Source organism: Epinephelus lanceolatus, chromosome 7, assembly GCF_041903045.1.
Source record: "Epinephelus lanceolatus isolate andai-2023 chromosome 7, ASM4190304v1, whole genome shotgun sequence".
NCBI classification, from domain to species: Eukaryota; Metazoa; Chordata; class Actinopteri; order Perciformes; family Serranidae; genus Epinephelus; species Epinephelus lanceolatus.
The window spans coordinates 23,913,053-23,938,900 of record NC_135740.1 but is presented as its reverse complement, the minus strand read 5'-3'; the positions used below and the strand labels follow the sequence as shown (position 1 = coordinate 23,938,900).

Below are 25,848 nucleotides of genomic sequence, written 5' to 3'. Positions count from 1 at the left end.
TGTATCCAGATCGTGACTGTTAGTCCTCCACGTCCCATCGCGGCTATAGAATGAAAGAAATAATCATTTTCGAACATGTCCACACTTTAGGTGAACAATAGATGAAGCCCTCGCCGTGCTGTGACCATTTGTGTATTTCCTGACAAAGCACTGGACTCCTGCTTCGTACGGAGAGGAGGAGTCCGGGGGAAAAAGGAGCCACGCAAATATCGTGGTCTCGAGCGACACCAGCCGTTACTTTGGTGCTAATATAAAAATACATGGATATTCTATACTTAAAAAAGTCTGTATTTGTGCAGAAGGTCAAAGCAGTGGGAAAATCTATTTAAGTTGAATATCATACCCAAACTCGTTCACAACACAACGCAGTTTCTGGTGCGTAAGTAAGACTAATCAGGTGTGTGTTACCAGCGCAAAACATATTAAAGAAGCAATGCATAGTCTGTTATTAAGTCAGAAATAATTTAAAGGCACAGCAGCCTTTTTTCATGCACGAGGGGAAAGAAACACTATCCAGGGTTCAGCACCATGGACAGCGCCCCTGCCGGTCAGCAGTACACCACAGCTCTAACTTGATCAATGACTTCTCTGCTCCAAATGTTATATTAAATACTATTATTCAGTTTGGAGGAATATCCCACACAATTTCAACAACATCCAGCATCATACTAGTGAATGGCTTTTCTCAGGACCTGTCAGGTATTGAGGATTTACACTGACATGCCCCAAAGTGCTTCTTTGTATTAAGATGTTTTCACAACCATACATACACACGAAAAGTAAATAAATGTTGAAATTAACCAAAGTTTGATACCTAGCGCGTCTTTCAGTGTGAAATGACGCAGTCATCATTAAGAAATGTACTCCTAGATTGCAAACAACTCACCTTCTCTTTATTAGGTAAAGTCTGAGTCCGCGTAAAAGTGTCTCCTCCGTTAATACTGATCAGCTCCGCATCTACAGGCGGAAACGGTGCGGGGAAAACCACAACGTCACTCTTGAGTGTGTCTGAGCTGAAACACACGTCATACTGCTGAGTAGCTTTGGAGTAAGACCAGCTCCCATCAGGGTGGGTGGTGATCATTGGGGCGCTGTACCTGCTGAAAGTGCCGTCTGTCCTGTGGCATTTGACAGCTATTAAACTGATGAGGCTGAGCAGAAAGATGACTGACACCGACACAATGGCGATCAGCAGATAGAGGTTCAGCGCAGAGAAGCTGTCCTCCTTTATGGGCACATGTCTGAACTGAGTCTGGATGTCAGCTGTGCTCTCGACCACCACCACCTCAATAGACACAGTAGCTGACAGGGAGGGTTCTCCGTTATCAGACACCAACACCACCAAGGGGTGAGTTTTCAGGTCATTGTCACTCATTCTCCTCTTAGTCCTGATTTCTCCGGTGCTGGTTCCGATGCGGAAGAGGTTGTTTCCTTTGGGCTCAGAGAGGTGATAAGAGAGCAGCGCATTGTATCCAGAGTCTGCATCTACAGCCCTGATCTTTGCCACAAAGTATCCCGCTTCAGCAGAATAGGGGATGCTCTCACTGTTAATGGAGCCGTGCTCAGAATATGGCGCGAGAATTGTTGGATTATTGTCATTTTCATCCAGGATTAAAACGTTGACAGTCACGTTGCTGCTAAGCGGAGGAACACCAGAGTCTGTGGCCTGAACTTTAAACTGAAACGTTTTTAACTCCTCATAGTTAAAAGACTGCAGACTGACTATATCTCCAGTCTCTGAGTTGATGTTCACAACTGATGTAATAGGAATACTTTTTGAATCTCCATGTAATGAGTACGTTACCTTGGCGTTTTCATTTATATCAGGATCGACTGCAGTTATCGTATATATACGAGGTCCAACGGGACTGTTTTCTTTAATATAAATATTAATCACGGGTTCAAGGAAACGAGGCGCGTTATCATTGACATCAGAAACCTGGACAGTAATAACGCTGGTGCTGGATAGAGGCGGGGTCCCTTCATCAACAGCCGTAATCGTGACGCTGTAAGAAGAGAATTCTTCTCTATCCAGGGGTCCATCTACAACCAAAGAGTAATAATTTTTATAATTGGAAGTTAGCTTAAAGGGTACAGAGCCAATGAGTTTACAGTGAGTCTGACCGTTTTTTCCTCCATCTTTATCAGTCACCGTCACTAAAGCGACAACGCTCCCTATTTCAGCATCTTCTTTAACCGGGTTCATGAGTGACGTCACCACTATCTCTGGAGCATTGTCGTTAACATCAGCTACCTCCACCAGCAGCTTTCCATTTGCCTTCCGAGGAGAACCCCCGTGGTCTGTTGCTTGAACGTGAATTTCATATGCTGGCTGTGCTTCGTAATCCAAATTACCCTTCACCGTGATCTCCCCAGTTTCTGCATTAATAAAAAACACATCTGCAGGGTTGAAGTTCCCACGCTTGACAAAAGAATAAGTGACCCTCCCGTTGTCTCCTTCGTCTAAATCTGTGGCACTCAGCTGAATCACTAATGATCCAGCTGTCGCATTTTCATTTACCCGTGCTTTGTATAGTGTTTTACTAAATGACGGCGTGTTATCGTTGACATCCAGAACATTTACATGTATGTTTAAAGTTCCGGTTTTAGGAGGCTTTCCTCCATCTACAGCGGTCAACGTTAGTTTAATAGCAGCTTGTCTTTCACGATCTAAAGCTTTCTGCAGCACCAATTCAGCAGATGCACTGTGTTCTCCACCGCTTTGCACATCTAGGGAGAAGCATTCATTTTGACTGAGCCTGTAAGTCTTTACTGAATTGCTCCCTGTGTCTGCATCAAGAGCCAGGGGAAGCAAAAAGTGTTCACCCGTAGGCGATGATTCAGATATGTTGAGTGAAAATGACTTCTCTACGAAGGCAGGTGCGTGGTCATTTACATCAGCAATTACTACTTCAATGCGGTGGAGTACCATAGGATTACTCAGTATAGCCTCGAAGTTGAGCGTGCATTTTACCGTGTTTGGACAAAGCTCCTCACGGTCTATTCGCTCATTAACATAAAGATCCCCCGTTTTAAAATTTACATCAAAATATTTCTTACTGTACCCAGACACGATATTTAGATTCCTCGTTTGCAGGTCTCGAACACTGACATTTAAATCCTTTGCGAGATTCCCCACCACAGTCCCTTTGTCCACCTCCTCGGAAACAGAGTAGGATATCTGAGCCGCAGACCAGTCAGACAAAAACAAGACGAACAGCAAACGGAGTATTCCGTTATTCCTTCCACCGCCCATCACTGCTTTCAAAGAAAATGACGCGATGCAAAATATATACATCCATAAAACGCCAGTGGATCGGCCAGCATTTTTAATCCTTTCTACTCCGGTCCTCGCATTTTCATCGCCACTCGTGCTCCTCTCACAAAGCACTCGCAGTCTGCTGACGTTTCACACGGAAAGGAGGAGACTGAAAACTCCGAGCTCCCACAAACGTGTGGTCATCAGCGACCCCACGCGTTACATTTTGGATATTGAAATAGTTGTAAAACACATTTGTCACACATTGCAACACATGCAATATATTGTGTACGTGAAGGTTTTACATGGACTTCAACTAAAAGTTGCTTTAACTAGTTTTGTAACAGGGTTAAGACAAATAGTCACAGATTACTGAAATAACAGTGATCTATGAGAACAATGTAACACAGAAAAGGTACATCAAACTCTCATGAGTTCAAATGCATCAACAGTATTTTCCATGTGGACAGGAAATAAATTGATTTTCAAGCATAAATAATTTACCAATTCACAACCTATGATGGACAAAAAGACAGATAGCATAAGTCACGGTAGAGTTTATGCATTGAGAGCCGAAGAGGACAAAAAAAAAAGACACCAGTATCTTTTCAGCACCACAGAGACCACCCTACAAACATACCTCCAGGACATGATGCCATTTTCCAACTTGGGCAAACCTGTTATTTCTTTAAATGCACAGTGTGTAAATGTCTTTTGTGTTATATTGAGATATTCTTAACTAGGAATTTCTGAGATTCTGCCAAGTTTGCAAGTCATGTATGTGAAAGCAAGGAAGGAAGAGTTAAAGTCTGCAATCAACTCACCTTTTCTTTGTTAGGTAAAGTCTGAGTTCTGGTAAAAGTGTCTCCTCCATTAATACTGATCAGCTCAGCATCTACAGGCGGAAACGGTGCGGGGAAAACCACTACGTCACTCTTGAGTGTGTCTGAGCTGAAACACACGTCATACTGCTGAGTAGCTTTGGAGTAAGACCAGCTCCCGTCAGGGTGGGTGGTGATCATTGGGGCGCTGTACCTGCTGAAAGTGCCGTCTGTCCTGTGGCATTTGACAGCTATTAAACTGATGAGGCTGAGCAGAAAGATGACTGACACCGACACAATGGCGATCAGCAGATACAGGTTCAAAGCAGAGAAGCTGTCCTCCTTTATGGGCACATGTCTGAACTGAGTCTGGATGTCAGCTGTGCTCTCGACCACCACCACCTCAATAGACACAGTAGCTGACAGGGAGGGTTCTCCGTTATCAGACACCAACACCACCAAGGGGTGAGTTTTCAGGTCATTGTCACTCATTCTCCTCTTAGTCCTGATTTCTCCGGTGCTGGTTCCGATGCGGAAGAGGTTGTTTCCTTTGGGCTCAGAGAGGTGATAAGAGAGCAGCGCATTGTATCCAGAGTCTGCGTCTACAGCCCTGATCTTTGCCACAAAGTATCCCGCTTCAGCAGAATAGGGGATGCTCTCACTGTTAACGGAGCCGTGCTCAGAATATGGCGCGAGAATTGTTGGATTATTGTCATTTTCATCCAGGATTAAAACGTTGACAGTCACGTTGCTGCTGAGCGGAGGAACACCAGAGTCTGTGGCCTGAACTTTAAACTGAAACGTTTTTAACTCCTCGTAGTTAAAAGACTGCAGGCTGACTATATCTCCAGTTTCTGAGTTGATGTTTACAATTGATGATATTGGAGTACTTTTTGGATTAGCATCTAACAATTTGTAAGTCAGTTTTGCATTACTGTCCAAATCAGGATCAAAGGCATTTATTGTATGAATAACAGAGCCAACAGGACTGTTCTCTTTAACATAAACATTGATCACAGGCTCCATGAAGCGAGGTGCATTATCATTGACATCAGAAACATGAACAGTAATGACCCTGATACTGGACAGAGGTGGACTTCCCTCATCTGTGGCTGTAATAGTGACATTGTAAAGAGAAGTGTTTTCTCTGTCCAGTGGTCCATCTACGACTAATGAATAGTCATTTTTGTAGTTGGACTTGAGTTTAAAGGGAACAGACCCCACTACCTTACAGTTAGTTACACCATTGTTCCCTCCATCTTTATCACTGACTGTTACCAAAGCAACTATTGTCCCCAGTTCTGCGTCTTCTTTTACGGGGGTCATGAGTGACGTCACAGATATTTCCGGGGCATTGTCATTCACATCAATTATCTCTATCAGCACCTTAGCTTGTGCAATACGAGGGGAGGTGCCTTGATCCCTTGCTTGAACTCTGACCTCATAAGCAGGCGTCTCTTCATAATCTAATGTTCCCTTCACGGTGATTTCGCCTGTTTCTGAATCTAGATCAAAAATATTTGACTGATCAATATTTCCTCGTTTGATCAGTGAATACAGGATCTTACTGTTCATGCCTTCGTCCAAATCTGTTGCATTTAACTTTATCACCACTGTTCCGTGTGCAGCATTTTCAGGTACACGTGCTTTATACAGCGATTTGCTAAAAGTGGGTATGTTATCATTGGCGTCTATGACATAAACATGTATGCGTAATGAACCCGATCTCGGAGGTTTACCTCCATCTACAGCGGTCAGGAGAAGTGTGATCACTGACTGTTTCTCTCTGTCTAAAGCTTTCTGCAGCACGAGCTCAGCAGACACACCGTGTTCTCCACCGCTCTGCACATCAAGCGAGAAATGTTCATTCTGGCTCAGCTTGTACGTCTTCACCGAATTACTGCCTATGTCTGCATCTTCCGCTATTGGGAAGAAATATCGTTCTCCAGTTAAAGATGATTCAGAAATATTCAGAGAATACGTGTTTTCAATAAAAGCAGGCGAATTATCGTTTATATCTAAAACATGAACCTCTATGCGGTGTGCAGTCATTGGGTTGTTTAAAACGGCTTGAATTTTTAACGAGCATTTCACCACATTCGGACAAAGCTCCTCTCTGTCTATCCTCTCATCAACAAAGATGTTCCCGGTGCGCAAATTCACGTCAAAATATTTCTTACTGTAACTGGAAACAATACGTAGATCCCTGGTCTCCAGTTCCTGTACATTGAGGTTTAAATCCTTTGCAATATTCCCCACTACGGAGCCTTTGTTCACCTCCTCGGAAATCGAGTAGGATAACTGCGAAGCAGACCCGTCACAGAGACAAAGGAACACAACAATGTGAATCCAGACGTATTCCTTTTGTCCTCGGATATACATTGTTGATGCAACAACTGAACCCCGTCGATCATTTATCCTCAGTCCAGATATTTCCGTACAAAGAAATGTAATAGTGTGGAAGCTCCTGCCCTTCTCGTCACAGCGCCTTCCGCGGGTGTACTGATGGCCGATGACGATTTCATTTTTTCCCATCCAGGGAGGAGTTTTGGATAGGCTATATACACACATTCATGTCTACGGTCTCCAGCGACATCATGTGGTGAATGAGCGGTAAGCAAATAAAATCCAGTGTATGACAAAGTCATATAATGTCAACATCATGAATTACATCAGTGATCGGGATTAAACGTGTGTTTTTACATCCGGAGTGTGGCAACCCTACAACTGAATATTTAGATGGCTAATCAAGCTATTTTATAGAGTACAAATAATTCAATATGTCCAGAAAGAAAATTAGTATTTCATTTCAGAGTGTAGCCATATGAATTTCAATCACTGCAGGAAGCTACAGAGACTACACACTGCCAACACAAAGACAAGCACCATGGACAGCGCCCTTTCACTACATTCAATGAAAGGAGGCATAACAAACCTATCAGATCACATCAGAATGACACCAGTATCCCATGTTGTAAACTCAGCACCACGTCAACTGATGTTTCATTTCAGATAAAAACAACTTAAATCAATTTATTATACAATAAAATGCGTTCAACAAGCATAAGTGTAGCGGGGTTTGAAGTTGAAGGCATACAAACCTACTTCGGCACTACGGACAGCTTATTTCAATACTAGCAATAACTCAATAAACTATATCAATGTTCCCACTGTTACAGACGACCTTTGTACCTAAAGAAAATGTTGAATCTTGGCATTTCAGTATAGACCATTTAACATACAGTATGTGACACACATTCTTAAAGTTTTCTTGTGGCTAAGCAACCGATTTTCACTATGTCCCAGCCTTCAAGTGCAGCCAGAGTGTTGTAAAAGATGTATTAGTTTCTGTTTCAACAAGCATGATAAATTAGGAGTCAGTGACAGATGTTTGTTTATCATGCTTGACTGATGTTCTACACTATGCACCTTCTTATTTTTCAAAATATTGCAAATCTTGATATTCAAAAACAGCCAGGAAATGGCATCATTTTTTATGACAGTGCTGCCAACTTTTACAAGCACTCAAAACAAATGGCCTACCTTTTCTTTGTTGGGTAAAGTCTGAGTTCTGGTAAAAGTGTCTCCTCCATTGATACTGATCAGCTCAGCATCTACAGGCGGAAACGGTGTGGGGAAAACCACTACGTCACTCTTGAGTGTGTCTGAGCTGAAACACACGTCATACTGCTGAGTAGCTTTGGAGTAAGACCAGCTCCCGTCAGGGTGGGTGGTGATCATTGGGGCGCTGTACCTGCTGAAAGTGCCGTCTGTCCTGTGGCATTTGACAGCTATTAAACTGATGAGGCTGAGCAGAAAGATGACTGACACCGCCACAATGGCGATCAACAGATACAGGTTCAGCGCAGAGAAGCTGTCCTCCTTCATGGGCACATGTCTGAACTGAGTCTGGATGTCAGCTGTGCTCTCAACCACCACCACCTCAATAGACACAGTAGCTGACAGGGAGGGTTCTCCGTTATCAGACACCAACACCACCAAGGGGTGAGTTTTCAGGTCATTGTCACTCATTCTCCTCTTCGTCCTGATTTCTCCGGTGCTGGTTCCGATGCGGAAGAGGTTGTTTCCTTTGGGCTCAGAGAGGTGATAAGAGAGCAGCGCATTGTATCCAGAGTCTGCGTCTACAGCCCTGATCTTTGCCACAAAGTATCCCGCTTCAGCAGAATAGGGGATGCTCTCACTGTTAACGGAGCCGTGCTCAGAATATGGCGCGAGAATTGTTGGATTATTGTCATTTTCATCCAGGATTAAAACGTTGACGGTCACGTTCCTGCTGAGCGGAGGAACACCAGAGTCTGTGGCCTGAACTTTAAACTGAAACGTTTTTAACTCCTCGTAGTTAAAAGACTGCAGGCTGACTATATCTCCAGTCTCTGAGTTGATGTTTAAAATGGATGACACCGGAATATTTTTTGGATTAGCATCTAACAATTTGTAAGTCAGTTTTGCATTACTGTCCAAATCAGGATCAAAGGCATTTATTGTATGGATAACAGAGCCAACAGGACTGTTCTCTTTAACATAAACATTGATCACAGGCTCCATGAAGCGAGGTGCATTATCATTGACATCAGAAACATGAACAGTAATGACCCTGATACTGGACAGAGGTGGACTTCCCTCATCTGTGGCTGTAATAGTGACATTGTAAAGAGAAGTGTTTTCTCTGTCCAGTGGTCCATCTACGACTAATGAATAGTCATTTTTGTAGTTGGACTTGAGTTTAAAGGGAACAGACCCCACTACCTTACAGTTAGTTACACCATTGTTCCCTCCATCTTTATCACTGACTGTAACCAAAGCAACTATTGTCCCCAGTTCTGCGTCTTCTTTTACTGGGGTCATGAGTGACGTCACAGATATTTCTGGGGTATTATCATTCACATCAATTATCTCTATTAGCAGTTTAGCATGTGCACTACGAGGGGAGATTCCTTGGTCCTTTGCCTGAACTCTGACCTCATAAGCAGGCGTCTCTTCATAATCTAATGTTCCCTTTACAGTGATTTCACCTGTTTCTGAATTAAGATCGAACATATGTGATGGATCGATATTTCCACTTTTGATCAGTGAATACAGGATCTTACTGTTCATGCCTTCGTCCAAATCTGTTGCATTTAACTTTATCACCACTGTTCCGTGTGCAGCGTTTTCACGCACACGCGCCTTATAGAGCGATTTGCTAAAAGTGGGTATGTTATCATTGACATCTAAAACATTTACATTTATTTGTAATGACCCCGATCTCGGTGGTTTACCTCCATCTACAGCGGTCAGGAGAAGTGTGATCACTGACTGTTTCTCCCTGTCTAAAGCTTTCTGCAGCACTAGCTCAGCCGACACACCGTGTTCTCCACCGCTCTGCACATCAAGCGAGAAATGTTCATTTTGACTCAGCTTGTAAGTCCTCACGGAGTTACTGCCTATGTCTGCGTCTACTGCTATGGGGAGGAAATATCGTTCGCCAGTTAAAGATGATTCAGAAATATTCAGAGAATACGTGTTTTCAATAAAAGCAGGCGAATTATCGTTTATATCTAAAACATGAACCTCTATGCGGTGTGCAGTCATTGGGTTGTTTAAAACGGCTTGAATTTTTAACGAGCATTTCACCACATTCGGACAAAGCTCCTCTCTGTCTATTCTCTCATCAACAAAGATGTTCCCGGTGCGCAAATTCACGTCAAAATATTTCTTACTGTAACTGGAAACAATACGTAGATCCCTGGTCTCCAGTTCCTGTACATTGAGGTTTAAATCCTTTGCAATATTCCCCACTACGGAGCCTTTGTTCACCTCCTCGGAAATCGAGTAGGATAACTGCGAAGCAGACCCGTTACAGAGACAAAGGAACACAACAATGTGAATCCAGACGTATTCCTTTTGTCCTCGGATATACATTGTTGATGCAACAACTGAACCCCGTCGATCATTTATCCTCAGTCCAGATATTTCCTTACAAAGAAATGTAATAGTGTGGAAGCTCCTGCCCTTCTCCTCACAGCGCCTTCCGCGGGTGTACTGATGGCCGATGACGATTTCATTTTTTTTCCCATGCAGGGAGGAGTTTTGGATAGGCTATACACACACATTCATGTCTACGGTCTCCAGCGACATCATGTGGTGAATGAGCGGTAAGCAAATAAAATCCAGTGTATGACAAAGTCATATAACGTCAACATTATGAATTACATCAATGATCGGGATTAAACGTGTGTTTTTTACATCCGGAGTGTGGTAACACTACAACTGAATATTTCGGTGGCTCATCAAGCTATTATATGAAATACAAAGAATATAATATATCCAGAAAGAAAATATCTCGGAGTTTAATTTCAGAGTGTAGCCATACTCCAGCTGTCCCATATTTATATTGTATCACAATTTATTGAGAAAAAAAAATATTTCTTTTACTGCAAGAACAGAAACTTCTTATTGACAACACAAAGACAAGCACCACGGACAGCGCCTTTTAACTTTATTCCATACTAAGAGGCATTGCAAATGTCAGATCACAGCAAACTGATACCAGCTGTAAACATCAGATGTTGCAGACTGAGGACCATGTCGACTGCTGTTTCAGTCCAGCTGAGGACCAACTAAGATCACTTTTCACTGAAATGTGCTCAAAAAAGTAACAGGGTTTGGAGCTGCATGACACACAAACATAATTCAGCACCTTGGACAACTGTATTTAAAAACAAGCAATAGACTAATTGGATCCTCCCACTGTAACACACAAGGATATTAAATCACAGGCCAGTTCAGGTAGAGGACATGTGACACAAAGTCTGAAAGTGCTGTAAGTTATATTGATTTGTAACATATCCTAGCCATCAAGTGCAATCGGAGAATAGTCAAAGGTTATAGTAGTTTCTGTTTTAACAAGCGTGATGAACTAGGAGACAGTCCTATTTGTGGTGCCTGAATGATGTTACACAGTATGTTCGTTGTTATTTATCAGAGGCAAACCAGGAAATGACATATTGTTATGACAGCATTGCCAAGTTTTGCAAGCAGTCAGCGCAAATGGCCTACCTTTTCTTTGTTGGGTAAAGTCTGAGTCCGCGTAAAAGTGTCTCCTCCATTAATACTGATCAGCTCAGCATCTACAGGTGGAAACGGTGCGGGGAAAACCACTACGTCACTCTTGAGTGTGTCTGAGCTGAAACACACGTCATACTGCTGAGTAGCTTTGGAGTAAGACCAGCTACCGTCAGGGTGGGTGGTGATCATTGGGGCGCTGTACCTGCTGAAAGTGCCGTCTGTCCTGTGGCATTTGACAGCTATTAAACTGATGAGGCTGAGCAGAAAGATGACTGACACCGACACAATGGCGATCAGCAGATACAGGTTCAGCGCAGAGAAGCTGTCCTCCTTTATGGGCACATGTCTGAACTGAGTCTGGATGTCAGCTGTGCTCTCGACCACCACCACCTCAATAGACACAGTAGCTGACAGGGAGGGTTCTCCGTTATCAGACACCAACACCACCAAGGGGTGAGTTTTCAGGTCATTGTCACTCATTCTCCTCTTAGTCCTGATTTCTCCGGTGCTGGTTCCGATGCGGAAGAGGTTGTTTCCTTTGGGCTCAGAGAGGTGATAAGAGAGCAGCGCATTGTATCCAGAGTCTGCGTCTACAGCCCTGATCTTTGCCACAAAGTATCCCGCTTCAGCAGAATATGGGATGCTCTCACTGTTAACGGAGCCATGCTCAGAATATGGCGCGAGAATTGTTGGATTATTGTCATTTTCATCCAGGATTAAAACGTTGACAGTCACGTTGCTGCTGAGCAGAGGAACACCAGAGTCTGTGGCCTGAACTTTAAACTGAAACGTTTTCAACTCCTCATAGTTAAAAGACTGCAGGGTGACTATATCTCCAGTCTCTGAGTTGATGTTTAAAATTGAAGAAATAGGAATATTTTTTGGATTAGCATCTAACAATTTGTAAGTCAGTTTTGCATTACTGTCCAAATCAGGATCAAAGGCATTTATTGTATGGATAACCGAGCCAACAGGACTGTTCTCTTTAACATAAACATTGATCACAGGCTCCATGAAGCGAGGTGCATTATCATTGACATCAGAAACATGAACAGTAATGACCCTGATACTGGAAAGAGGTGGACTTCCCTCATCTGTGGCTGTAATAGTGACATTGTAAAGAGAAGTGTTTTCTCTGTCCAGTGGTCCATCTACGACTAATGAATAGTCATTTTTGTAGTTGGACTTGAGTTTAAAGGGAACAGACCCCACTACCTTACAGTTAGTTACACCATTGTTCCCTCCATCTTTATCACTGACTGTAACCAAAGCAACTATTGTCCCCAGTTCTGCGTCTTCTTTTACTGGGGCCATGAATGACGTCACAGATATTTCTGGGGTATTATCATTCACATCAATTATCTCTATCAGCAGTTTTGCATGTGCACTACGAGGAGAAAAGCCTTGGTCCCTTGCTTGAACTCTGACCTCATAAGCAGGCGTCTCTTCATAATCTAATGTTCCCTTCACAGTGATTTCACCTGTTTCTGAATTTAGATTAAAAAAATCTGACGGATCAATATTTCCTCTTTTGATCAATGAATACAGGATCTTACTGTTCATGCCCTCGTCCAAATCGGTTGCATTTAACTGAATTACTACTGTTCCGGGTGCAGCATTTTCAGGTACACGCGCCTTATAAAGAGATTTGCTAAAAGTGGGTATGTTATCATTGACATCTAATATATAAACATTTATTTGTAACGACCCCGATCGAGGCGGTTTACCTCCATCTACAGCGGTCAGGAGAAGTGTGATCACCGCCTGTTTCTCTCTGTCTAAAGCTTTCTGCAGCACGAGCTCAGCAGACACACCGTGTTCTCCACCGCTCTGCACATCAAGAGTGAAATGTTCATTCTGGCTCAGCTTGTACGTCTTCACGGAGTTGCTGCCTATGTCTGCGTCTACTGCTATGGGGAGAAGATATCGTTCGCCAGTTAAAGATGATTCAGAAATATTCAGAGAATACGTGTTTTCAATAAAAGCAGGCGAATTATCGTTTATATCTAAAACATGAACCTCTATGCGGTGTGCAGTCATTGGGTTGTTTAAAACGGCTTGAATTTTTAACGAGCATTTCACCACATTCGGACAAAGCTCCTCTCTGTCTATCCTCTCATCAACAAAGATGTTCCCGGTGCGCAAATTCACGTCAAAATATTTCTTACTGTAACTGGAAACAATACGTAGATCCCTGGTCTCCAGTTCCTGTACATTGAGGTTTAAATCCTTTGCAATATTCCCCACTACGGAGCCTTTGTTCACCTCCTCGGAAATCGAGTAGGATAACTGCGAAGCAGACCCGTCACAGAGACAAAGGAACACAACAATGTGAATCCAGACGTATTCCTTTTGTCCTCGGATATACATTGTTGATGCAACAACTGAACCCCGTCGATCATTTATCCTCAGTCCAGATATTTCCGTACAAAGAAATGTAATAGTGTGGAAGCTCCTGCCCTTCTCGTCACAGCGCCTTCCGCGGGTGTACTGATGGCCGATGACGATTTCATTTTTTCCCATCCAGGGAGGAGTTTTGGATAGGCTATATACACACATTCATGTCTACGGTCTCCAGCGACATCATGTGGTGAATGAGCGGTAAGCAAATAAAATCCAGTGTATGACAAAGTCATATAATGTCAACATTATGAATTACATCAGTGATCGGGATTAAACGTGTGTTTTTTACATCCGGAGTGTGGCAACCCTACAACTGAATATTTAGATGGCTAATCAAGCTATTTTATAGAGTACAAATAATTCAATATGTCCAGAAAGAAAATTAGTATTTCATTTCAGAGTGTAGCCATATGACTTTCAATCACTGCAGGAAGCTACAGAGACTACACACTGCCAACACATAGACAAGCACCATGGACAGCACCCTTTCACTACATTCAATGAAAGGAGGCATAACAAACCTATCAGATCACATCAGAATGACACCAGTATCCCATGTTGTAAACTCAGCACCACGTCAACTGATGTTTCATTTCAGATAAAAACAACTTAAATCAATTTATTATACAATAAAATGCATTCAACAAGCATAAGTGTAGCGGGGTTTGAAGTTGAAGGCGCACAAACCTACTTGGGCACTACGGAGAGCTTATTTCAATACTAGCAATAACTCAATAAACTATATCAGTGTTCCCACTGTTACAGACGACCTTTGTACCTAAAGAAAATGTTGAATCTTGGTATTTCAGCATAGACCATTTAACACACAGTACATGTGACACACATTCTAAAAGTTTTCTTGTGGCTAAGCAACCGATTTTCACTATGTCCCAGCCTTCAAGTGCAGCCAGAGTGTTGTAAAAGATGTATTAGTTTCTGTTTGAACAAGCATGATAGATTAGGAGTCAGTGACAGATGTTTGTTTATGATGCTTGACGGACGTTTTACACTATCACCTTCTTATTTTTCAATATATTGCAAATCTTGATATTCAAAAACAGCCAGGAAATGGCATCATTTTTTATGACAGTGTTGCCAACTTTTACAAGCACTCAAAACAAATGGCCTACCTTTTCTTTGTTGGGTAAAGTCTGAGTTCTGGTAAAAGTGTCTCCTCCATTAATACTGATCAGCTCAGCATCTACAGGCGGATATGGTGCGGGGAAAACCACTACGTCACTCTTGAGTGTGTCTGAGCTGAAACACACGTCATACTGCTGAGTAGCTTTGGAGTAAGACCAGCTCCCGTCAGGGTGGGTGGTGATCATTGGGGCGCTGTACCTGCTGAAAGTGCCGTCTGTCCTGTGGCATTTGACAGCTATTAAACTGATGAGGCTGAGCAGAAAGATGACTGACACCGACACAATGGCGATCAGCAGATAGAGGTTCAGCGCAGAGAAGCTGTCCTCCTTCATGGGCACATGTCTGAACTGAGTCTGGATGTCAGCTGTGCTCTCAACCACCACCACCTCAATAGACACAGTAGCTGACAGGGAGGGTTCTCCGTTATCAGACACCAACACCACCAAGGGGTGAGTTTTCAGGTCATTGTCACTCATTCTCCTCTTAGTCCTGATTTCTCCGGTGCTGGTTCCGATGCGGAAGAGGTTGTTTCCTTTGGGCTCAGAGAGGTGATAAGAGAGCAGCGCATTGTATCCAGAGTCTGCGTCTACAGCCCTGATCTTTGCCACAAAGTATCCCGCTTCAGCAGAATAGGGGATGCTCTCACTGTTAACGGAGCCGTGCTCAGAATATGGCGCGAGAATTGTTGGATTATTGTCATTTTCATCCAGGATTAAAACGTTGACAGTCACGTTGCTGCTGAGCGGAGGAACACCAGAGTCTGTGGCCTGAACTTTAAACTGAAACGTTTTTAACTCCTCATAGTTAAAAGACTGCAGACTGACTATATCTCCAGTCTCTGAGTTGATGTTCACAACTGATGACACCGGAATATTTTTTGGATTAGCATCTAACAGTTTGTAAGTCAGTTTTGCATTACTGTCCAAATCAGGATCAAAGGCATTTATTGTATGGATAACCGAGCCAACAGGACTGTTCTCTTTAACATAAACATTGATCACAGGCTCCATGAAGCGAGGTGCATTATCATTGACATCAGAAACATGAACAGTAATGACCCTGATACTGGACAGAGGTGGACTTCCCTCATCTGTGGCTGTAATAGTGATATTGTAAAGAGAAGTGTTTTCTCTGTCCAGTGGTCCATCTACGACTAATGAATAGTCATTTTTGTAGTTGGACTTGAGTTTAAAGGGAACAGACCCCACTACCTTACAGTTAGTTACACCATTGTTCCCTCCATCTTTATCACTGACTGTAACCAAAGCAACTATTGTCCCCAGTTCTGCGTCTTCTTTTACTGGGGTCATGAGTGACGTCACAGATATTTCTGGGGCATTGTCATTCACATCAATTATTTCTATTAGTAGTTTTGCAAGTGCACTACGAGGAGAAAAGCCTTGATCCTTTGCTTGAACTCTGACCTCATAAGCAGGTGTCTCTTCATAATCTAATGTTCCCTTCACAGTGATTTCTCCTGTTTCTGAATCTAGATCAAAAATATCTGACGGATCAATATTTCCTCGTTTGATCAATGAATACAGGATCTTACTGTTCATGCCCTCGTCTAGATCAGTTGCATTTAACTTAATAACGAGTGTTCCGGGAGTCGCATTTTCTTTAACATGCGCCTTATAAAGGGATTTACTAAACGTTGGTGTATTGTCATTAACATCTATAACATTGACTGTTAATTGTAACGTTCCTGATCTCGGAGGTTTTCCTCCATCTACAGCGGTCAGGAGGAGTTTGATTACTGGCTGTTTCTCTCTGTCTAAAGCTTTCTGCAGCACCAACTCAGCAGACACACCGTGTTCTCCACCGCTCTGCACATCAAGAGCGAAATATTCATTCTGGCTCAGCTTGTAGCTCTTTACCGAGTTGCTGCCTATGTCTGCGTCTAGTGCTACTGGGAGAAAATATCGCTCTCCCGTTGACACTAATTCTGAGATATTAAGTAAATGCGATTGTTCAATGAACACAGGCGAGTTATCATTTACATCGACAACATTTATTTCAATACGATGTGCAGTCATTGGATTGTTTAATACAGCCTGTAATTTCAAGGAGCATTTTACCGTGTTAGGACAAAACTCCTCTCTGTCTATTCTGTCGTCAACAAAGAGGTTCCCGGTCCGCAAATTCACATCAAAATATTTCTTACTGTAACCCGATACAATTTGGAGGTCTCTATTCTCCAGATCTTGGACATTGAGGTTTAAGTCCTTTGCGATATTCCCCACCACGGTGCCTTTGTTCACCTCCTCGGAGATGGAGTAAGATAACTGAGAGACAGACCAGTCGCAAAGACAAAGCAGCGTAACAACATGAATCCAGGCGTGTTCCTTTTGTCGTCGCACATACATCCTGGGTGCAATAAAAGAGCTGATCCGAGTCGATCATTAATCCACAGTATAGGTAATTCCTTCAAAAGCAACTCGCTCTGTGAAAGCTCCAGCCTTTCTCGCTACAACACCATCGAGTGCCTGGGAGGTTATAATGGCTGATGACGATTTCATTTTTACCATCCATGGAGGTGGAGTTTCAGATAAACAGAAACATTCAGATCTATGGTCTCCAGCGACATCTTGTGGTGAATCTTGGGTAATTTTAACATGTACTTTGTCAGATAATTTCCAATTTAGTTTCCACAAATACTTTTCGCAGGGCTGCAAATGCAGTCTAACCTCGAATGACGATTGGCCTCAAAATGTTAACAAATGGTTAAAAGTCAACCACATATACACGTATTAATACCAGTGTTTAGCATTTAAACATATAGTTGAATATTCAGAGTGTAACAGCAAATTATTTATTGACAATTCCAAAGCCAGACAAGCCACCTCAAACTTAAAAAAAAATAACAACAATGAATCCAGGAAATCACAGATTAAAATACTCATGGTGTTTAAATACAGCATGAAGTTCTTTCAGTAAACAATGCTACTACTGATAATAATTATACATTAAAGCTGCTTCCTTCCAAGTAAGGCGATGCAGAAACCATATTTTAGGGACTGACTTCAGCACCACGGAGAGCGCCATTTCATGTGAGAACATGTTGGAAGAGCTATTTTCTCCTCAGTGTTACAACTGTATTTCAGGGCAGATTGATGGTGACACCAAAGATCGTTACGTTCAGCACAATGAGAGGCTGTCTCAGTGCGAGTAACGACCTACTGACGTCACTTTGCTCTAATGTTAAGATTTTCCCCGAGGATATAGAGGAGCAAGCTCAGGGTTTAGTGGTGTTGAAGCCCGAGGGTCCAGAAACTTAATTCAGCACCATGGTCAGCGCCGTTGTCACTTCAGCGTCACTAAATGAGATATTTTTAGAAAAGCTTTTCAAACGACTCTCTTAACTTCGCCACACCACCAGCTAAAACTCATAAGACCAACCTGGTCATTTGGACATTTCTAAGACTAAGATGTTATGGAAAATAGTAGCCTAAATTATATATTTTTTGTGTGGATCTAGGGAAATGCCTAGGTTAAAAATGAGAGCAAACAAAATGGAACAAATACAGACAGTACTACGAGTTCAGCTGCTACTTTCAGCTGTAGTACAGTAAGTTGATCTACATTAATGCTTGAAATTTCCATGAAATAGAGCAGCATTGACTTCTGTTCATCCAGGCTTGCATAAAATGGTAGGCCTAAATCAAAGTGCATGGTGGAACTCATAAAAAGTCAAATAGTATAATTACATTTCAATTAATGTGATTTTAAACCCCAAACAATTACTGAAGCATCGACTGCAATGTATAGCCTACCTTTTCTTTGTTGGGTAAAGTCTGGGTTCTGGTAAAAGTGTCTCCTCCATTAATACTGATCAGCTCAGCATCAACAGGCGGAAACGGTGCGGGGAAAACCACTACGTCACTCTTGAGTGTGTCTGAGCTGAAACACACGTCATACTGCTGAGTAGCTTTGGAGTAAGACCAGCTCCCGTCAGGGTGGGTGGTGATCATTGGGGCGCTGTACCTGCTGAAAGTGCCGTCTGTCCTGTGGCATTTGACAGCTATTAAACTGATGAGGCTGAGCAGAAAAATGACTGACACTGACACAATGGCGATCAGCAGATAGAGGTTCAGCGCAGAGAAGCTGTCCTCCTTTATGGGCACATGTCTGAACTGAGTCTGGATGTCAGCTGTGCTCTCAACCACCACCACCTCAATAGACACAGTAGCTGACAGGGAGGGTTCTCCGTTATCAGACACCAACACCACCAAGGGGTGAGTTTTCAGGTCATTGTCACTCATTCTCCTCTTAGTCCTGATTTCTCCGGTGCTGGTTCCGATGCGGAAGAGGTTGTTTCCTTTGGGCTCAGAGAGGTGATAAGAGAGCAGCGCATTGTATCCAGAGTCTGCGTCTACAGCCCTGATCTTTGCCACAAAGTATCCCGCTTCAGCAGAATAGGGGATGCTCTCACTGTTAACGGAGCCGTGCTCAGAATATGGCGCGAGAATTGTTGGATTATTGTCATTTTCATCCAGGATTAAAACGTTGACAGTCACATTGCTGCTGAGCGGAGGAACACCAGAGTCTGTGGCCTGAACTTTAAACTGAAACGTTTTCAACTCCTCATAGTTAAAAGACTGCAGGCTGACTATATCTCCAGTCTCTGAGTTGATGTTTAAAATGGATGACACCGGAATATTTTTTGGATTAGCATCTAACAATTTGTAAGTCAGTTTTGCATTACTGTCCAAATCAGGATCAAAGGCATTTATTGTATGGATAACAGAGCCAACAGGACTGTTCTCTTTAACATAAACATTGATCACAGGCTCCATGAAGCGAGGTGCATTATCATTGACATCAGAAACATGAACAGTAATGACCCTGATACTGGACAGAGGTGGACTTCCCTCATCTGTGGCTGTAATAGTGACATTGTAAAGAGAAGTGTTTTCTCTGTCCAGTGGTCCATCTACGACTAATGAATAGTCATTTTTGTAGTTGGACTTGAGTTTAAAGGGAACAGACCCAACTACCTTACAGTTAGTTACACCATTGTTCCCTCCATCTTTATCACTGACTGTAACCAAAGCAACTATTGTCCCCAGTTCTGCGTCTTCTTTAACTGGGGTCATGAGTGACGTCACAGATATTTCTGGGGCATTGTCATTCACATCAATTATCTCTGTCAGCAGTTTTGCATATGCACTACGAGGGGAAATACCCTGATCCATTGCTTGAACTCTGACCTCATAAGCAGGCGTCTCTTCATAGTCTAATGTTCCCTTCACAGTGATTTCTCCTGTTTCTGAATTAAGATCAAACATATTTGATGGATTCGCATTTCCTCTTTTGATAAAAGAATACAGGATCTTACTGTTCATGCCTTCGTCTAAATCGGTTGCATTTAACTTAATAACGAGTGTTCCGGGGGTGGCATTTTCATTGACACGCGCCTTGTAAAGAGATTTACTAAACACTGGTGTATTGTCATTAACATCTATAACATTCACAGTTAACTGCAATGTACCCGATCTCGGAGGTTTTCCTCCATCCACAGCTGTCAGGAGGAGTTTGATTACTGGCTGTTTCTCTCTGTCTAAAGCTTTCTGCAGCACCAACTCAGCAGACACACCGTGTTCTCCACCGCTCTGCACATCAAGAGCGAAATATTCATTCTGGCTCAGCTTGTAGCTCTTTACCGAGTTGCTGCCTATGTCTGCATCTTCCGCTATTGGCAGAAAATATCGCTCTCCCGGTGACACTGATTCTGAGATATTAAATAAATGCGAGTGTTCAGTGAAAACAGGCGAGTTATCATTTATATCTACAACATTAACTTCAATACGATGTGCAGTCATTGGATTGTTTAAAACGGCCTGTAATTTCAAGGAGCATTTTACCGTGTTAGGACAAAACTCCTCTCTGTCTATTCTGTCGTCAACAAAGAGGTTCCCGGCCCGCAAATTCACATCAAAATATTTCTTACTGTAACCCGATACAATTTGGAGGTCTCTGTTCTCTAGATCTTGGACATTGATGTTCAAATCCTTTGCGATATTCCCCACCACGGTGCCTTTGTTCACCTCCTCGGAGATGGAGTAAGATAACTGAGAGACAGACCAGTCGCAAAGACAAAGCAGCGTAACAATGTGAATCCAGGCGTGTTCCTTTTGTCGTCGCACATACATCCTGGGTGCAATAAAAGAGCTGATCCGAGTCGATCATTAATCCACAGTATAGGTAATTCCTTCAAAAGCAAATCGCTCTGTGAAAGCTCCAGCCTTTCTCGCTACAACACCATCGAGTGCCTGGGAGGTTATAATGGCTGATGACGATTTCATTTTTACCATCCATGGAGGAGGAGTTCTAGATAAACAGAAACATTCAGATCTATGGTCTCCAGTGACATCTTGTGGTGAATCTTAGGTAATTTTGACTTGTACTTTGTCAGATAATTTCCAATAGTTTTCCACAAACATTTTTCGCAGGGCTACAAATGCAATAACCTCGCATGATGATTGGCCTCAAACCGTGAACAACCCACATATACACGTATTAATACCAGTGTTTAGCATTTGAGCACAAAGCTGAATATTCAGAGTGTACCAGCCAAGTATTTATTGACATTTTCAAAGCCAGACAAGTCACCTCAAACTTAAAAAAACAATCAATAAATTTAAGAAATCAAAGATTAAAACAATTTCTCACGGAGTTGAAATACAACATGAAGTTATTTTTTAAAGAAATGCTAATAATAACAGTAACAATGACACATTAAATGCGCTTCTTTTTTAATTAAGACGACGCAGAAAACCTATTTTACGAGACTGACGTCAGTGGCACGGAGAGCGCCATTTCATAAAATGTTGAATTCTGAGGAGCTATTTTACCTCAATGTTACAATTTTATTTCAGGGCACACTGACAGTGACACCAAAGATCGTTACGTTCAGCACAATGAGAGGCTTCTTCAGTACAAGTAACAACCTACTGACGTCACATTGCCCAAAAGTTAAGACTTTTCCCGAAGGCATAGAGGACCAGGCTCAAGGTTTAGGGATATGAAAGCCCGAGGTTGCGGGAACTTAATTCAGTACCATGGTCAGCGCCGTCTGAAGTCAGACAGAAGTGTCATCATTTCAGTCTCCCTGAGTATGTTCCGAGAGGATTTTCAAACGACTCTCTTCACTTCTACACATCGCCCAATAAGATGCGAAGGAATAACTTGGCTATTTGAATATTGCTGAGACGCAGATGTTTTGAAAAATGGTAGCCTTAATTACATATTTTGGTGCGTGTTACTAGGGAAATTCATAGGTTAAAGACGAGAGCAAACAAAATTCTGAAAGAACTACGAGTTCAGCTGCTACTTTTGGCTGTAGTAAAGTAATTTGATCTCCATTAACGCTGGTAATTAGCATTGACTTCACATTCACCAAGGCTTGCATACAATGGTATAACAAAGTGCATGCTGGTAGTCATAAAAAAGCCACATCATATAATTACATTTCAGTTAAAGTGATTTTCAACCCCACACAATTACTGAAGCATCGACTGAAAAGTATAGCCTACCTTTTCTTTGTTGGGTAAAGTCTGAGTTCTGGTAAAAGTGTCTCCTCCATTAATACTGATCAGCTCAGCATCTACAGGCGGATACGGTGCGGGGAAAACCACTACGTCACTCTTGAGTGTGTCTGAGCTGAAACACACGTCATACTGCTGAGTAGCTTTGGAATAAGACCAGCTCCCGTCAGGGTGGGTGGTGATCATTGGGGCGCTGTACCTGCTGAAAGTGCCGTCTGTCCTGTGGCATTTGACAGCTATTAAACTGATGAGGCTGAGCAGAAAGATGACTGACACCGACACAATGGCGATCAGCAGATAGAGGTTCAGCGCAGAGAAGCTGTCTTCCTTTATGGGCACATGTCTGAACTGAGTCTGGATGTCAGCTGTGCTCTCAACCACCACCACCTCAATAGACACAGTAGCTGACAGGGAGGGTTCTCCGTTATCAGACACCAACACCACCAAGGGGTGAGTTTTCAGGTCATTGTCACTCATTCTCCTCTTAGTCCTGATTTCTCCGGTGCTGGTTCCGATGCGGAAGAGGTTGTTTCCTTTGGGCTCAGAGAGGTGATAAGAGAGCAGCGCATTGTATCCAGAGTCTGCGTCTACAGCCCTGATCTTTGCCACAAAGTATCCCGCTTCAGCAGAATAGGGGATGCTCTCACTGTTAACGGAGCCGTGCTCAGAATATGGCGCGAGAATTGTTGGATTATTGTCATTTTCATCCAGGATTAAAACATTGACAGTCACGTTGCTGCTGAGCTGAGGAACACCAGAGTCTGTGGCCTGAACTTTAAACTGAAACGTTTTTAACTCCTCATAATTAAAGGCCTGCAGGCTGACTATATCTCCAGTCTCTGAGTTGATGTTCACAACTGATGACACAGGAATATTTTTTGGATTAGCATCTAATAATTTGTAAGTCAGTTTTGCATTACTGTCCAAATCAGGATCAAAGGCATTTATTGTATGAATAACAGAGCCAACAGGACTGTTCTCTTTAACATAAACATTGATCACAGGCTCCATGAAGCGAGGTGCATTATCATTGACATCAGAAACATGAACAGTAATGACCCTGATACTGGACAGAGGTGGACTTCCCTCATCTGTGGCTGTAATAGTGACATTGTAAAGAGAAGTGTTTTCTCTGTCCAGTGGTCCATCTACGACTAATGAATAGTCATTTTTGTAGTTGGACTTGAGTTTAAAGGGAACAGACCCAACTACCTTACAGTTAGTTACACCATTGTTCCCTCCATCTTTATCACTGACTGTAACCAAAGCAACTATTGTCCCCAGTTCTGCGTCTTCTTTAACTGGGGTCATGAGTGACGTCACAGATATTTCTGGGGCATTGTCATTCACATCAATTATTTCTATTAGTAGTTTAGAATGTGCACTACGAGGAAATGTGCCTTGATCCCTTGCTTGAACTCTGACCTCATAAGCAGGCGTCTCTTCATAATCTAATGTTCCCTTCACAGTGATTTCCCCTGTTTCTGAATTTAGATCGAACATATTTGACGGATCAATATTTCCTCGTTTGATTAATGAATACAGGATCTTACTGTTCATGCCCTCGTCCAGATCTGTTGCATTCAACCTTATCACCACTGTTCCATGTGCAGCATTTTCATGCACACGCGCCTTATAAAGTGATTTGCTAAAAATCGGCGAATTATCATTGACATCTAAAACGTTTACATTTATCTGTAATGTACCCGATCTCGGAGGTTTTCCTCCATCCACAGCGGTCAGAATTAGTTTAAGAACCGGCTGTTTCTCTCTGTCTAAAGCTTTCTGTAGCACTAGCTCAGCAGACACACCGTGTTCTCCACCGCTCTGCACATCGAGAGCAAAATATTCATTTGTGCTCAGCTTGTAGCTCTTTACTGAATTACTGCCTATGTCTGCGTCTACTGCTATGGGAAGAAGATATCGTTCTCCCGGTGACACTGTTTCGGATATGTTTAAAGAAAACGAGTGTTCAATGAATGCTGGCGAGTTATCATTTATATCTAAAACACTGACCTCTATGCGGTGTACATTCATTGGATTGCTTAAAACGGCCTGTATTCTTAGAGAGCATTGTACCGTGCTCGGACAAAGCTCCTCTCTGTCTGTCCTCTCATCAACAAAGATGTTCCCGGTGCGCAAATTCACGTCAAAATATTCCTTACTGTAAGTCGAAACAATACGTAGATCCCTGGATTCTAGGTCTTGTACATTCAAGTTCAAATCCTTTGCAATATTCCCCACTACGGTGCCTTTGTTCACCTCCTCGGAAATGGAGTAAGATAACTGCGAAGCAGACCCGTCACAAAGACACAGCAGCGCAACGATATGAATCCAGGCATATTCCTCGTTTCCCATCGCTGAACCATAAACAATGAATCCCGTTTATCATGTATTTCGAGATGATGTATATATCCGTCATAAACGCGATTATCCAGCAGCAGCCACAGCCTTTCTCCCCGCAGTACAATCCCACTGTCTCTAAACTGATGGCCAGTGACGATTTAAGGTTTCCCGTGCAGGGAGGAGTTTTACACATACGCATATTCTCACAATCATAGCTGCGGTCTCCAGCGACATCATGTGGTAAAAGACGGATAAGTCAAGATAAATCTAAGTAACACAGAGCCCAGTGATTTACAGTATCATAAAAGATGTGCTTCTTCAACTGTTGACGTATAAATTGAATTAAGTGTCTGGAAACAAAGTTAAACAAAACAAAACAAAACAAAAGTATGGCATGTAGTAATGTCCGTGTTCAAAAGCAAATCTATAAGTTTCAGGAGCCATTCAAGGGTACAACAAAATCCCAGTGATCCCCGCCAAAAAGCTACATTTATTTCAGGGATTTTCAGGCAAAAGTTTACATACCATAACTGATTAACTTGTTTATCAGTCAAGCAGCGATCCTCTTAAAGAATACAAAGGCAATACTGTCAAGAAAGATCCAGAGAGCCTACAGAATTCCAAAATTACATAGACTCATTTCAGCACAACGGAAAGAGCTTTAAATTCAGGGTGTAAAGTGCAACGATCCAGTTTACTGATGAGCTGTTCAGAGCCCATAATATCAAACAACCTGTTTTCAAAGACCGCCATCTCAAAACATTAAAATATGGGCATGGATGCTCATTCTTTCAGGTGATACAAAATTGATAACTGGATTCCATCACTGATGGGAATGTTTTTCCCCTATTAATTTATAAACTACAATATGTGCTTAAGTGAACAGCGCCAAATGGCTCTATATCAACTGGGGAGCTATTACTACTTTTTATTACTTTGTTTTAAGGTTTTGTTGACTTCTACATACACTAAAATGCCATCGCAAAATATATGCATCATGTCAATCATAAACTGAAAGCACGCTATAAAAACTAAACCTATAAACACCTGTTTTCTTTTTTTCCCCTTACTTCCTATTTTACCAGTTTATGGTAATGTTGTTGTGTGTTTACACCTATGTCACTCTCAAACGTTTTACTGCATAAATAAATAAATACAAAAATAAATGAAATTAGAAATTTCTTTCTTTTTCAAATGTGCAGACCCAATGGAAAGCTATGTCATGGGTAGGACCACTTAGTCAAAAGTACATGAGTTCAAG

The 25,848-nt window shown here is 42.3% G+C and overlaps 1 protein-coding gene and 1 pseudogene across 24 annotated transcripts in view; both read right to left on the bottom strand.

Moving 5' to 3' along the window:
* The window catches only part of LOC117260979 (protocadherin alpha-C2-like), a 198,071-nt gene that overhangs the window by 44,767 nt on the left and 127,456 nt on the right, over positions 1-25,848 (bottom strand). Inside the window, exon 1 of one of the 23 annotated variants that reach the window (XM_078169342.1) lies at positions 18,468-20,971. The exons of 17 other annotated variants lie outside the window; for them this stretch is intronic. In XM_078169342.1, the coding sequence (XP_078025468.1) occupies positions 18,468-20,846 (2,379 nt within the window). In that variant the 5' untranslated portion in view covers positions 20,847-20,971. Of the gene's footprint in view, positions 1-886; positions 3,398-4,083; positions 6,714-7,623; positions 10,119-11,139; positions 13,651-14,681; positions 17,184-18,467; positions 20,972-25,848 lie in introns of those variants that run through there. 5 more of the 23 variants (XM_078169339.1, XM_033633143.2, XM_078169352.1 and 2 more) reach the window with 5 other exon arrangements.
* LOC117261386 (protocadherin alpha-3 pseudogene) lies at positions 21,944-24,766 on the bottom strand (annotated as a pseudogene). Its single transcript, XR_013491817.1, has one exon. The product of XR_013491817.1 is annotated as a protocadherin alpha-3 pseudogene (transcript).